Below are 13,057 nucleotides of genomic sequence, written 5' to 3'. Positions count from 1 at the left end.
CTTGTCCAGAGCCATACCATAACCAAGGACATCAAAGAAAATAAGGCTGGTGCTAATTATGTTGCTCATTTTGGAATCAAAATTTTCTCAGCAAAAATACATTTTTTTGGACCAAAAAAAAGTCATATCACAATGCATTGATTTTATAATAGTAAAAGTATCTAAGGGGGAAAAAAACCTGTTTTCATCTGCTAGATTTAACCATCTGAGACAAAACAACTTCATGTAATTAGCTAGAAAAAATATTCTAGCCTATGCTAGTACTGAATTATATTTATTACACATTCTCTTAGATTCTTACTTAGGTTTTTGGTATTTCTCATTCTTTTACTTCATTCAATTTCTTCTTGTAAAGAAAACCAAATTATAAAAATAAGGAGTGTCCTGGGCTGTTATTTTAAGTATAGTTGTTACCTCAAACTCTTCATTATCCTCAAAAATAATCATTCAGCAAATATCTGTTACCATAGTGTTAAGAAATGTATTGTTTTTCACTACAACCTTAAAGTTTTGTTTTTTTTGCTTCTTTACAGGAAAGGGGGAGGAGTACAATCCCTTTGTAGCGAAGAAACAGTAGTTTATTATTGTATTTTAGCATCTTGAATTTTTCACTGAACAAATTTTGACATTGATAATTCTTTAGTTCAACTCATACCTTAAATATCCCTTTGTCAAAATTCATCCATCAAGCCAAGCCTTCAGGTTCTGTGCCCCAGGACCTTGTTTCCTGGGGTGAGTCAAAGTTAGCAGCCATAACCAAAGTGTTCCCAGAACTTAGAGAGGAACTGGGAAGACTCACAACAAAGCTTAAAGGTTTTTTTGATGTAGCAGATCTTCCTTATAAAGATGTTAATAGCTTCTGGCAGTAGCTTTGCACCTCAACATGGGTGAGTCTTGATTCTAAGGTTGACCAGCTACATCCTTGCCCTCAAACTGAAGATCTTATAGACCCTTTAAAAATTCCTCAGCTTTGTGACAGACTAATGTGGCATAGAAAATAATTAATAAATGATGTGAGGATAGTATTAGCACCTCTTTATTTTTTTACATGTTTCATTGAATGCTAAAATTTCTTGTGGGTACAGAGTTGTGTCTTATTCATTTTTGTACCTTCCACCAAGAAAAATCATTTCTAGTCTACTATCAATAAACATTTACTGAACTGATTCGAAACTTCAGTTGGGAAGGCAGAATACAGAATTATTAAACTTTTGGCACCTGATGATTTGAGTTTGGGTTCTAACTCGAATTACTTGCTGTATGACCTGGTGCAAATTACCCAAACTCTCTAACTCCTAATTTCTTCAACTCAAAAGTGGATTTAATGAGATAATGAATGTAAGTACTTGGCACTTCTCAAATGCTATTTATACAAGTATTTACTAAGCTCCTATTACGCGCTAATTTATTGATAGGTTCTGGTGATAAGAGAATAAATTGTGCAGGATTCCTGTCTTCATGGAACTCAAGGTACTGAGAAGGCAAACATAAAAAAAATAATCATATAAGTAAATTAATTACAAATTGCCATGAAGAAAGGGTTAGTAATTCGGTGAGATGTTTTAAGAGCAGAGCCTGATTTAGATTGTTGAGGATGGATTCTCAGAGGTGACATTTAAGCTGAAACTTGAAGGGTGAAGAGATTCTCTATTTCCTCACGTTCCTCAATTCTCTTTAGTCTGGCTTCCATCTGTACACCTAGATATTTCTGGCTAAGGTCACCAACAGCTTCCACGTTACTATATAGATGACATTTTTTCAGTCCTCTTACTTGACTTCTTGGTAGCACTCAACACAATTGATCACTCCCTCTTTGAGACCTGGTCTTCCCTTGGCTTCTCTAATAATAAACGCCTCCGATCTGTTCCTCTTTGCCTCTTCAGGTCCCCTCTTTCAGGTTCATCTCAAGTGCCTGGACGGCCTCGCTGTGTGCTGAAACTGTAAATAATAACGCGGCCTTTTTGAGTCATAAAAAAAGGAATATGTACGAATGAGCACATTTTTTTAGCCCCTTTCCTCGCTTCCGGTACCGCTTTATAGAACAGAATATAAAACTTTTCTGTTCCTACAGAAACGCCCCTCTCTTGCGGACGGCGCCCGTTCACAGGCACAGGCATTCAACTCCACCCTACACGGGCAGATGAGCCCCAGGAACGCTCGAAGTGCGGGACAAGGCGGGTGTCCGCTCTGGCCCCAGGAAACCGCAGCCAGGCCTGCCCGTTTCCACTTCAGGCACCGTGGCGGCGGCGTCGGGCGGAAACAGTCAGTCAACCGTCGGTGCGCGGCCCCTGCAATCGAGTCCTCCGCCGTCCCAGCATTCCCCGCGCCCCACCATTGAGAGCAGCTTCCGGCGTCGCCAGTATAGGTGGGTGAAGGAGGAGCGGGCCCTCGTCGCTCTGTCTCACTCCCTCGCGCTCTCTCGGGCAACATGGCGGGTGTGGAGGAGGCAGCGTCCTCCGGGAGTCACCTGAATGGCGACTTGGATCCTGACGACAGGGAAGAGGGAGCTGCCTCCACAGCTGAGGAGGCAGCCAAGAAAAAGAGACGAAAGAAGAAGAAGAGCAAAGGGGCTGCCACAGGTAAAGGGAGTTTTATGTTTTTCCAGTCACCTCCAAGGATGGCCGAACGGCTCGGCTTAGGCCTAGCGCGGGTGACAGGGGACTGGGGACTCAGGGCTCTAGACTGAACTGATTCCCAGGATTGAGCGTGTGTCAAGGCTGGGCTCAGATTCTCAGTCCCAGGGAAGGGCGACTTCTTGTCCTGTGGGACTAGGGAGCTGGTGGGGGCGGGGTGAGGGAGAAAAGGGTGCCTCGGCTTCTCCTGAAGTAGTTCTGGGGTCAGTACGCCTGAGCCCCTGTATAGCTAGAACTCAGCTCCAACACAGACCTTGCAGTGGATATGAAGCCGTGCACGGAGCCCAGCCCTACCACCTTCCTCGCTGTTTGGCCTCCTCAAAAATCTGGTTCTGACCAATACTGCTGCTGCTTTACAGGAGCATCCAGGAACTTATTTTTCGTCGACGGTGTGGGTGAAATGAGCATGTCCTACTGCCTTGACCGCACCTTCCCCCGCCGTCCCAAGTTCCCGGAGGGATTTTTGTTGCGGGTTGCACTTTTGAGGTCTGTGTATTCCCACACGCTCGTGTCGCTGAGTTGTAATTGCAGAACGTGTGGTGGTGGTGTGGATATATTCACCTGCCTAATCCCACAGCATCATCAAGCGTTAGGGCTTGTAGGCCTAAATTATGCCATTTGAAAGCAATCTGCATCGGGTATTCTGTGAGACTTTTCTAAATCTACTGATAAGGCAAGGAAAACAGCTGAAAATTTATATTTGGATATTATGAGTTAGGAATGTAAATATTTTGAGAAGTTAATATTTTTGTTGCACCAGGTCCTTCATTTTAGGAAAATTCGTACCAGTTTCTAATTCTTCAGTTTGTCCTTTAAAGTGTTCAGACCCTAATATACTTTTAACAGTTGTATTTCTCGACTGTTACACATCTTCTCCGGTAGCCAGAATGTGACTTCATTATGTTCTACCTAGTAATACTATCTCTCTACACACACATATTGCTCCTCTGGCTGAATTGTAATTACTTGCTTAACTGTTTAAGAATTTTGTTTTTGAGTAATGGGATATTTTTTTCTATTTATTTTTATTTACCCAGCCAAGCTTGACAACTTTCTTTATGAATCCCTGAAGCCTCCAGTGTCCCACAGAAATCCTCTTCTTAACTAAGGTTTTCAGCATTTATTGCCTATTTTAAATACCTGTTTAGTAAAGTATTTATTGCAGTGTAAATATTAAAAAGTTTAAACTACTTAAGGATAAGGACCAGTTCACACTTTTATTTATCCTTTAGCTGCCAGCACTGGGAATGTGTAATATTTTGTTGAATGGACAATACTACTTAGATTTGGAAGATTTTTCTCTTCATTAAATAAATTCTATTATGTTCACAATAATGTTTCTGTTTTTGTTTCCTAAACACTTATCAGGAAAAGATATGTGTTCTCCATTATCCTTAGAACATACTCTAGTGAGAAAGTATCTTTATTAGATTTGACTTATGTTTTTATATTCGATCAAGCAGGACAACAAGAACCTGATAAAGAATCAGTAGCCTCAGTTGATGAGGTAGCAAGACAGTTGGAAAGACAAGCTTTGGAAGAGAAAGAAAGAGATGATGACGATGAAGGTAAATGGTTAATTTGATATTTGTGGTTAGAAAAGCAAGAAAATATGACATTCTTCAAACAAAATCTATCCATATAGTCCATTATTCTCTGATGTTTTCGTAATTGACAGTAAAGCTTCAATGTCACAGATAAAAAGGAAAAGATATTTATTAGCAACTCTTAAAAAGGTTGGATATGTGAATGTCTGCTCAGTTATCATAGTTCTCAACTTTTAAAAGTATACTTGGCAAAAGGCCAAGTAATGTGTGAGTATTAATAAGATAAAATAGAAGGATTGTTTATTTAACTTAACTAACATTTATTGAACAACTAGTATGTACTAGGCATTATTCTAGGATATTTTCATATGCATTCTCATTTTACCCTGATAATTATGTGATTTTTCCAAAGTGGCACAGCTAGTATGGTAGAATAGAACCAGAACTTCAAACCTAGCACCTGATTCCAAGTCTATTCCTTTAACTTTCTGTACCAAAGCTGCCTTTATTCTCAAAGGGATGTAGTGGAGTGCTTCTAAACTCTATTACAAATTCTTTGCCTTTAGCTCCTTGTATTTCGATGCTATTAGATTTTCTTCAAGATGGCAACTCTTAGAATTCTAGGAATTGATGACGATATCAGTAATACAGTGGAGGGAGTAATTGGATAAGAAAACTATTATTATTCTACAGTGTCTTTTGGCACAGGGGAAATTGGGCTTTTCCCATTCTCAAGTATCTACTACTGTGTCCTGCTGCTGTTCTACCTCAAGCACTGCCATCTTAGACTAACGCCTTCCAACCTTTATCAACAAATACCTGTTGTACTTTGTTTATTGTGCTAGGATAATGCAGAGTAGTTGTCTTTCCTTTAGAAGATGTTTTCTGCCTTCAAGGAGCTTAGTCAAAATTTGTTGAAAAAGATACCAAAATTCAAGGGAATAATTAGCTTTTCTATTTCCTTAAGCAAAACTCTTATTCATTGTGCCTTTGGTTATGCTTCAGATTATGAACAAGTTTTGAGCTCTTAATAAAGGGGCTTATAAATTCAAGGTAATATAGATTGCTGTAGACCCATAATGTGTAGAATATCAAAGTGTTAATCTTGAGTGTGCCTTGTTTCATTGCACCTCTACAAAGTAGTGTGAATTTCGACATTGAAGGGGAAACTTGCTTGTCATGTTGGAAATCTTCAATGTATTAAAGAAGATTTTAGGAATATTAGTAGTTTTCTCTAATTTTGGCTAATTGTTTTCTTAATTCGTTTCAGTAATCAGGATCAACCAGTACTACTAATCTGTTGTGAGAGGTCTTTGAGGGGATGGAAAGCTAGTATTTCAGAATCTTTATTCTAAAAGAAGACTGATGGTATGATAGACAAAACGTAGAGGTGAAAAGATAAGCTGCAGTAAAGTTTATTGAAATTGAAGATGGAATTGTGAGCTGAATGCTGAAGGAAGGCTCATTGGAAGGAATGGGACTTGAATAAAACCAAACAGAAAAGATCATTTTGGGGTAGAACAATGCTGAGAAGGTATTCAAAGTAGTGAACGGTGCAAACTGGCCATGCTAGATTCATTGAGGGAGCCTTTGAGCATTTTTTTTTTAAAAGAATGTTATGAAAAAATAACAGTGTTCATATATATGTAGATATGCAGGATTGTTATAAAAGAGGAAAGGCAAGGAGATCATTTTGGAGGCCACTTAATAGCCCAAGCATGTGGTAATGACAGTTTAAATTGGTGGGCATAAATGAGAATGGAAAGGAAAGGTCCAATGGAACAGCGGTTGCGGAAGCAGAATTCAGAGGCCTGTGAGACGTTCAATTTGGGGAGAAGGATGAAGGAAAGGCATTAGTAGACTCCAGGGGTTGAATTTGGGTGACAGAATGTTGGTGCTGTTGACTGAAAGTGAAATAGGGCGGGAGATCTGGTTAAGAGATTGGGGGAGGAGACTTGCAGGCAAAGAAGAAAGTATTGAGTTTAATTTTAGATGTGTTTAATTTGAAACTGGAGGTACTGGTGTGGAGTTAATCCTGTGGGTATTTGACAGTGTGCTAGAGGTAATTCATGCAATAAGTTTTAAATCAGGTTTATTAAGGTATACTTTGCCTAGGATAATATTCACCGTTTAAAAAAGTAGACTTCATATTTTAGAGCAGTTTTAGGTCCTCAGCAAAATTGAGCAGAAGGTACAGAGATTTGTCATATACTCCCTACCACCAGGCATTCAGAGCTTCTTTCATTATCAGCGTCCCTCGTGAGAGTGGTACATTTGTTAGAATTGATGAACCTACACAGACACATCGTTATCATGTAAAGTCCATAATTTACATTAGCGTTTACTCTTGATATTATACATTCTACATATTCACACTTTTTAAGTGTATGATGAGTTTTGACAAATTTATGCACTTGTGTAACCACTGCCACAACCAAAATATAGACCACTTACATTTAACATTTCCATCTCCACAAAAAAGTTTCCTTGTGCTCCTTCGTAATCACTTCTCTAGCTCCACTCCCTGACCCCTGGAAACCACTGATACATTATCTGTTTCTTTTCATCATAATCTCATAGAACTAGATTATAGTACACAGCTTTTTTTGTGTCTGGCTTGTTTCTCTCTGTAATACTTTTCAGAGTCATCTGATTGTTGCATATATATCAGCAGTTCATTACTTTTTATTGCTGGGTAGTATTCGAAATTTGTTTATCCATTTACTAGTTGATGGATATTTCCCGTTTTTGTCTATTACTGTGAACATTTGCATACAGGTCTTTGTGTAGGCATATGTTTTCATTTGTCCTGAGTGAATACCAAGGAATAGGGTTGTGATTCATATGTTAAGTGTATATTTCACTGCAAAAGAAACTCAGACTTTTCCAAAGTGTCTGTACCATTTTGCATTCCTGTTAGTAGGGGTGGAGAGTTTCAGGTCCTTTGTATCCTTACAAGCACTTGGTGTAGTTTTAAATTTTTAGCTTTTCTAATAGATGTGTAGTGGTATGTCATGTGGTTTTAATTTGCATTTCCCTAATGACTGATGATGTTGATCAATTTGTCATATTTTTATTTGCCTTTCATATATCTTTGGTGAAGTGTTCACATACTTTGTCCATTTTTCAGTTGGGTTATTTCTTGTCTGAGTTAGAGTAGTTCTTTATATATTCTTGATATATCAAGTTCTTAATCAGATATATGTTTTACAGATATTTTCTCTCATGCTAGCGCTGTTTGGAACAAAAAAGATTTTAATTTTGATGAGGTCCAATTTATCTGTTTATTTCCTTTATGGGTTATGCTTTTTGTGTTCTATCCAAAAAGTTAAGTAATAGCTGTCGTGAAGATTTTATCTTACGTTCTCTTCAAGAAGTTTTGTACATTTTTAGCTGTTAAGTTTAGATCTGTGTTACATTTAGAATTAAGTTTTGTATATAGTGCGTGGTGAGGATTGAAGTACCTTTTCTTGCATATGGATGTCCAGTTGTCATTCAGCAAATATTAATTGATTTGGACACAAATAAATATGAACAGTCTCTGCCTGTTAAGAATATCCTGGGATGCTGTGAAAGAAAGACATGCAGAAACCTAAATTGCAGCATTATGTGATAGGTGGAACTGTAAACATATAGTTTAATATTCAGATCCTGGCTCTACCACCATCCTGGCTCAAGGGTTCAATAAATGGTGGCTATTCTGTACTGAATACAGACCTTGAACATTGGGTAATTAGCCTCAGAAGGATGATTATCAAAAGAAGAGCTTTATTTTAACCCATTTTAAAGATAATGAAACCATGGTAGAGAAAGGCTACATAAGTTACCCAAGGTCACACAGCTGGAAGGAATTTTAGTATATATAAAACAAGTTATACATCTTGAAGCATTTTGGGTTGAGTCTAGTGTATGTAGCAGTATGCTAGACATTGAATGTTCTTCCAGAGCAAAGACTATCTTGTTTACTAATCTGTCCTTATTGCCTGGCACTTAAGAATTTAGCAGACATTTTTTTGGATTAAATGAAGAGGGTTACTGTTAAAATTATAGTGTAGAATATGTGGTAAATTAGATTATATGATACAGGAAAATGAAAATTGTGTTTTCCAAAATTTTTTCATGTTATTTTTGTTAGGCTTTTGAACCTAGAAACCAATAAATCAGCAATATTTGTTTCCACTGTGTTCTTGTTATTTTATAAGATTAAACATAAGAAATTGCAATTTTGTAAATCAAATATTGGCAGTTTCCTATCACTCAACCCATTTAAAGCCATAGGTCATGTTACCTCCCTCTTTGCTAAACTGCTGTTTCCTGTTTCTCATTTAGGTAAAAACAAATAGAAACAAGATAAAATAAACTAAAAGAATATTCATTTATTGACTAGACTTAATATTTGTCATGTGCTTGGCACTATACTTAATTTAAGAAATTGTGTCTAATCCTTGAGGACCTTACAGATGAGTAGGGGTCAGCATAAACTAGTGATTACAATTTTGTGTCATAATTAAAAGAAAATAGTAGGTAGCATGGTGAAAGAATTTCTGTTATGGCACCTGCCTATCAGTCCAGGAATAAAAATGATGCTCTTTGAGCAGTAAATGTAAGCAGTCATTCACTTTGTTTGAGTGTGGATTTCATTATCTAAAATTATTGATGCTAGCCATGAGTTATTGCCGCTAGGTGAAACATATATTTAAAATAATACGTCTACGGCCATGCTGCCCTGAACAAGCCTGACCTTGTCTGATCTCGGAAGCTAAGCAGGGTCAGGCCTGATTAGTAATTGGATGGGAGACTACTTCAGAATACCAGGTGCTGTATGCATTAATATAATAATAATAATAATAATAATAATATTCTATGGTGAGCATACTATTAAACTGTGAACTTCTAATTGAGACAGTATCCTCTTCATCCCTGTTTCATAGCAGTGCAATTTGTGAGTAGATCAGTGTACTTGAGAAATGATTGTTGAAGTTTATTAATTAGCATTTTTAGAAATTCAGACACTTAGGTCTATGTTTGTTAGCTTTATTTAAAATGTTTTAAGTCACTATTCTTGGCCATAATATCCTTTATCTTTTCTCAGAGTTCAAGAGTATGGGTGTGGGCTTCATAGAAAATTATTATAAAAGCACAGGCAGATCATGGCTATTTTGGGTACTCTTTTTACCAACTATTATTTGAAATAGTTCGTAACCCTCATTTTTTGGGCATAGAGAATCTGAGAACTCTGAACCGAAGAAAAATATGTATGTTCCCTTATTTTTGCATACACTTTGCTCTGAAAGAGAACTCTTTCTCTAGTAATAACTATGCAGGAAAAGGTATTTTAAAATATAAGAACCCCCCAAATACCGCACACTGGGTTAAGAATCAGGTGATATCATCTTAGTCCAATTTTGTTGTTTACTGGTTGGAATTACCTTGAGCATGTCCATTAAACACTCCTTTTTAACTTTATAGGGTTGCTTTGAGGATCACATGAGGTCATGAAATGCAAGTATTTAACTGCAAAGCATATGTAAACTATTATTTGAACTCATGCAGACATTATTGGTATTAAACTATCACTAGTTATTTTTCTTAGCTTTTAAAAAAGAATGTTATTCCGTACGTTTTTTATTCTTAAAAATATCTTATTCAACCGTTCTTTGTTAGAGTAAGTCAAAGTAAAGTTTACTGATGCTTTTTATTACACAAGTCAATTGTAATACCTAAAGGTAGCAATATACAAAATTCCAAGAATGTTAGGTCAACTTTGTTATATGCTATTTAAGATGCTGTGTGTGTGTGCGTGTGTGTGCGTGTGTGTTTACATACCTGTCCACTTGCGCTTGTTTCGTCCCTCTGCTTATGAGATTTAAATGAATACTTGAAATTGTCTTTTCTCAGATGGAGATGGTGATGGAGATGGAGCAACTGGAAAGAAGAAGAAAAAGAAGAAGAAGAAGAGAGGACGTTAGTGTCTTAAGTTAATCTTACTTGACAAATTACAAGCAGTTATTAACCAGTAGGTTTGAAGAGTGGGTTTGAAGTTGCTTAAGATCCTGGTATATGTCAGGGAAATAAATTTAGGCTTGATAGAGGTAAAATTTAGTGAAATTCATAACTACTTTTCAGGTAATTTGGTTTTACAATCTTGGTGGCTTTTTTTTTTTTTTTTAAGCTGTTGTTCAGCTAAGGAATGTTAATTGGTTGGTTACGTTTTACTGCAAGATTGGAATGAGTTCCTAAAAACTATAATTTAAAACCTGAGTAATTCAAATAATTCTGTTGGGGATGACTACAGTGCCACCATGTGGTAATAGGGTGAACAAAGTTTGTAGTTCACTTGCCAGCTTTGAAATTATAAGATTCTCGATGAATATTTAATGAGTCTATTATTTAAACTTTGTGCATATGATGAAATTTTATTAATAATGTTTATATTGCACTATTTCACATTCACTTATAATACGATCTTGCTTGTGTTTTGTTTCTACAAATGGCATAACCAAATAACTTCAGGGACCTGAAACTCTATCAGGGAAACTAAGGGGAGACCGTATAGTCTTGGGGAATAATGGTTAGGTTGAGAATCAGAACAAATTCTAATCTCGGGTGCCCGTGCACTACTGGGGGACACTAAATTCTGGTTATATCTTCCTTTAAAACCTTTCAGGCTAAAATTTTATTAATCAGAATATTGGGGGTTGCTGTCTGTTTTTATCTCTGTGTTGAAAGGAATACTTAAATTATTTTTTAAGAAAGATGTTGGCTCTTCCAACCATTCTCCTGGTATGTCTCTAGGTAGAGGTGGGATAGTCTTTCTTTTCAAGCATTCTTGTTATTCTTTTTCTCTTGGGATGTCAGTTCTGCCCCAGCATAGTCTGTATTTAATGAGCATAGGTTACTTGTATTCCAGGAATCTTCTAGGGATTATGATGTCATATTTTTTCCATTCAGAAATAGTTAGAAAGTATACCTGTGAGACTTGGTATTATCTGAGAATGGCTTAAGAGATACCTAGTTCTCTACTCAAAAATAGCTCACTAATGAAGATAGATAAGCAGGGAGCAGTGTTAAGGACTTACTTTGTATTTGCTCTTGGTAGGATTCTTCCACAGACAGATGTTTTAGTGTGATGCCATCAGCCTTTATTGTACTTCCTCTGAGGATCAATGTACTGTTTATTATTATATTTATTTATAAGTACTCTCAAGAGACATTCTTTTTTCTGGTCTTAGTATCAAGAATAATTGTGCTTTTCCGAGTAGTTATTGTGTTTTATCTCAGAAACATCATGAACTATGTAAATAACCTAGGTTTTTGTTTTCTTGGCTACTAGGGAGCTTAGAGCCAAATCTGTGGTTTGTACTAGCCTTATTTCAGGTTTTATTTTATGTTCTTTCCATTTTTGCTCTCTAATTTACTTTGAACATCTCTTATTTGTGTATTTTAGATATCCTTATAGGCTATCACAAATCACTTCTGGAATAAGCCAAATAATGTACATGGGCAGTTCACTGTCCTCTTTTTCCTCATTTATAGAGTGAGAGAATTATAAATAATAGTTAATGATAATTGCAATACAGATTATTATAATTGATAATTGGATGTAGTACATTAATAATTTTCAAAGATTATTCAAAATTTCATCTGGTTCTTTATTTTGTAGATGAGGAAACAGGTTTGGCATATTAGCCATTTGTCCAAGTCACAGCTAATAAGTGATAAAGGCTAGACTTCAACTCTGATGTTTTGATTACAGATTATTTTTTCTCTAATGCTCTTTTGGAGTTCTTTGTCTTAATAATTTGTGGACAATATAAAGGCATCTTTGTCAGATTTGTAGATGAGATAAAGCTGAGAGTGATAATACTTTGGTTGACAAATATTAATATTTCAAAAGATCAGAAAAATAGACAATTGGCTGATATTAACAAGCTGAAATTTAATAAACATGTAAAGTTAGTACAGGGTGTTAGGATTCTAAGGATTTAAGCGCTAGTACAATGTGAACCAAAAAGCAAGAAGTCTTAATGTTTTTTGTTTTTTTTTTTTACACCTACAGGACCTGGTCTTCCTAGGTGGTCTCCCATCCAAGTACTAACCAGGCCCGACCCTGCTTAGCTTCTGAGATGAGACGGGATCAGGCATGTTTAGGGTGGCATGGCCATAGACTTAATTTTTCAATAGCAATAGGATTTTTAGAATCAACAGCAGTGTAGTCTTATATTAATTATACCTTGTTTGGTCTATTAGTATAGTCAGTTTTAGTGTCAACTTAAGAGGAACATTGACAGTTCAAGGTGGCAAATAAAGTGAAAGCGTTAACCATATCCTTTAAAGTAGTTTCTCATTATAGAAAGGAAGGAATTAGTAGAAATGAAAAGTAAAATTTCTTAACTGCAAAGAATCAAGCTAGAACTAACAGATGAAAGTAACAGGGAAAGATTTAATGTAGGAAGAACTTTCTAACAGCTATAGCTCTTGGGAGATAGTGACTGCCTCCATTGTCAGGAGCTCAGTACCAGATGTAAGGGGTATAAAACAGGGAATTCTAGGTTGAGTATGAAGCTAAATTAGATGACCTCTAAGATCTTTTTTGATTTTAAATTCTAATATTCTCTCTTAGGAGGAATCTAAAACAGTGTTTTCCAAGTTTACTTACCCATAGAACACTTTTAAACATTGTATACAGAGAGAAAACCATTTGGTGCTTACGATTCTGAGCATTTGGATTAAAGAGAGGAAACCAAAAAATGGTTTCATAGATAAATGATTTGGCTCAATAAACACATTTATATTTATATACATCCTTTTTTTCCCCATTGCAGAACAAAAAGCACAATATGTGTTAAAATTTAAGACAAAAATTGATTACAGGAC

General features: G+C 36.3%; 1 protein-coding gene and 2 pseudogenes across 2 annotated transcripts in view; 2 read left to right on the top strand and 1 right to left on the bottom strand.

Annotated features, from left to right (window-relative positions):
• The first annotated feature begins 2,301 nt into the window (after positions 1-2,301).
• Positions 2,302-13,057, top strand: part of METAP2 (methionyl aminopeptidase 2) — a 28,515-nt gene continuing 17,759 nt past the window's right edge. Inside the window, exons 1-3 of one of the 2 annotated variants that reach the window (XM_006914599.3) lie at positions 2,302-2,579; positions 4,097-4,201; positions 10,079-10,144. In XM_006914599.3, coding sequence (XP_006914661.1) covers positions 2,429-2,579; positions 4,097-4,201; positions 10,079-10,144 — 322 coding nt within the window. In that variant the 5' untranslated portion in view covers positions 2,302-2,428. Of the gene's footprint in view, positions 2,580-4,093; positions 4,202-10,078; positions 10,145-13,057 lie in introns of both variants that reach the window. The other variant, XM_006914598.3, reaches the window with a different exon arrangement.
• On the top strand, positions 8,889-9,007 carry LOC112481932 (annotated as a pseudogene).
• On the bottom strand, positions 12,231-12,349 carry LOC112482009 (annotated as a pseudogene).

Source organism: Pteropus alecto, unplaced genomic scaffold (genome assembly GCF_000325575.1).
Source record: "Pteropus alecto unplaced genomic scaffold, ASM32557v1 scaffold94, whole genome shotgun sequence".
Lineage (NCBI taxonomy): Eukaryota > Metazoa > Chordata > Mammalia > Chiroptera > Pteropodidae > Pteropus > Pteropus alecto.
Note: the sequence above shows the minus strand (reverse complement) of the source record. Positions and strands in the feature narration are given on the sequence as shown.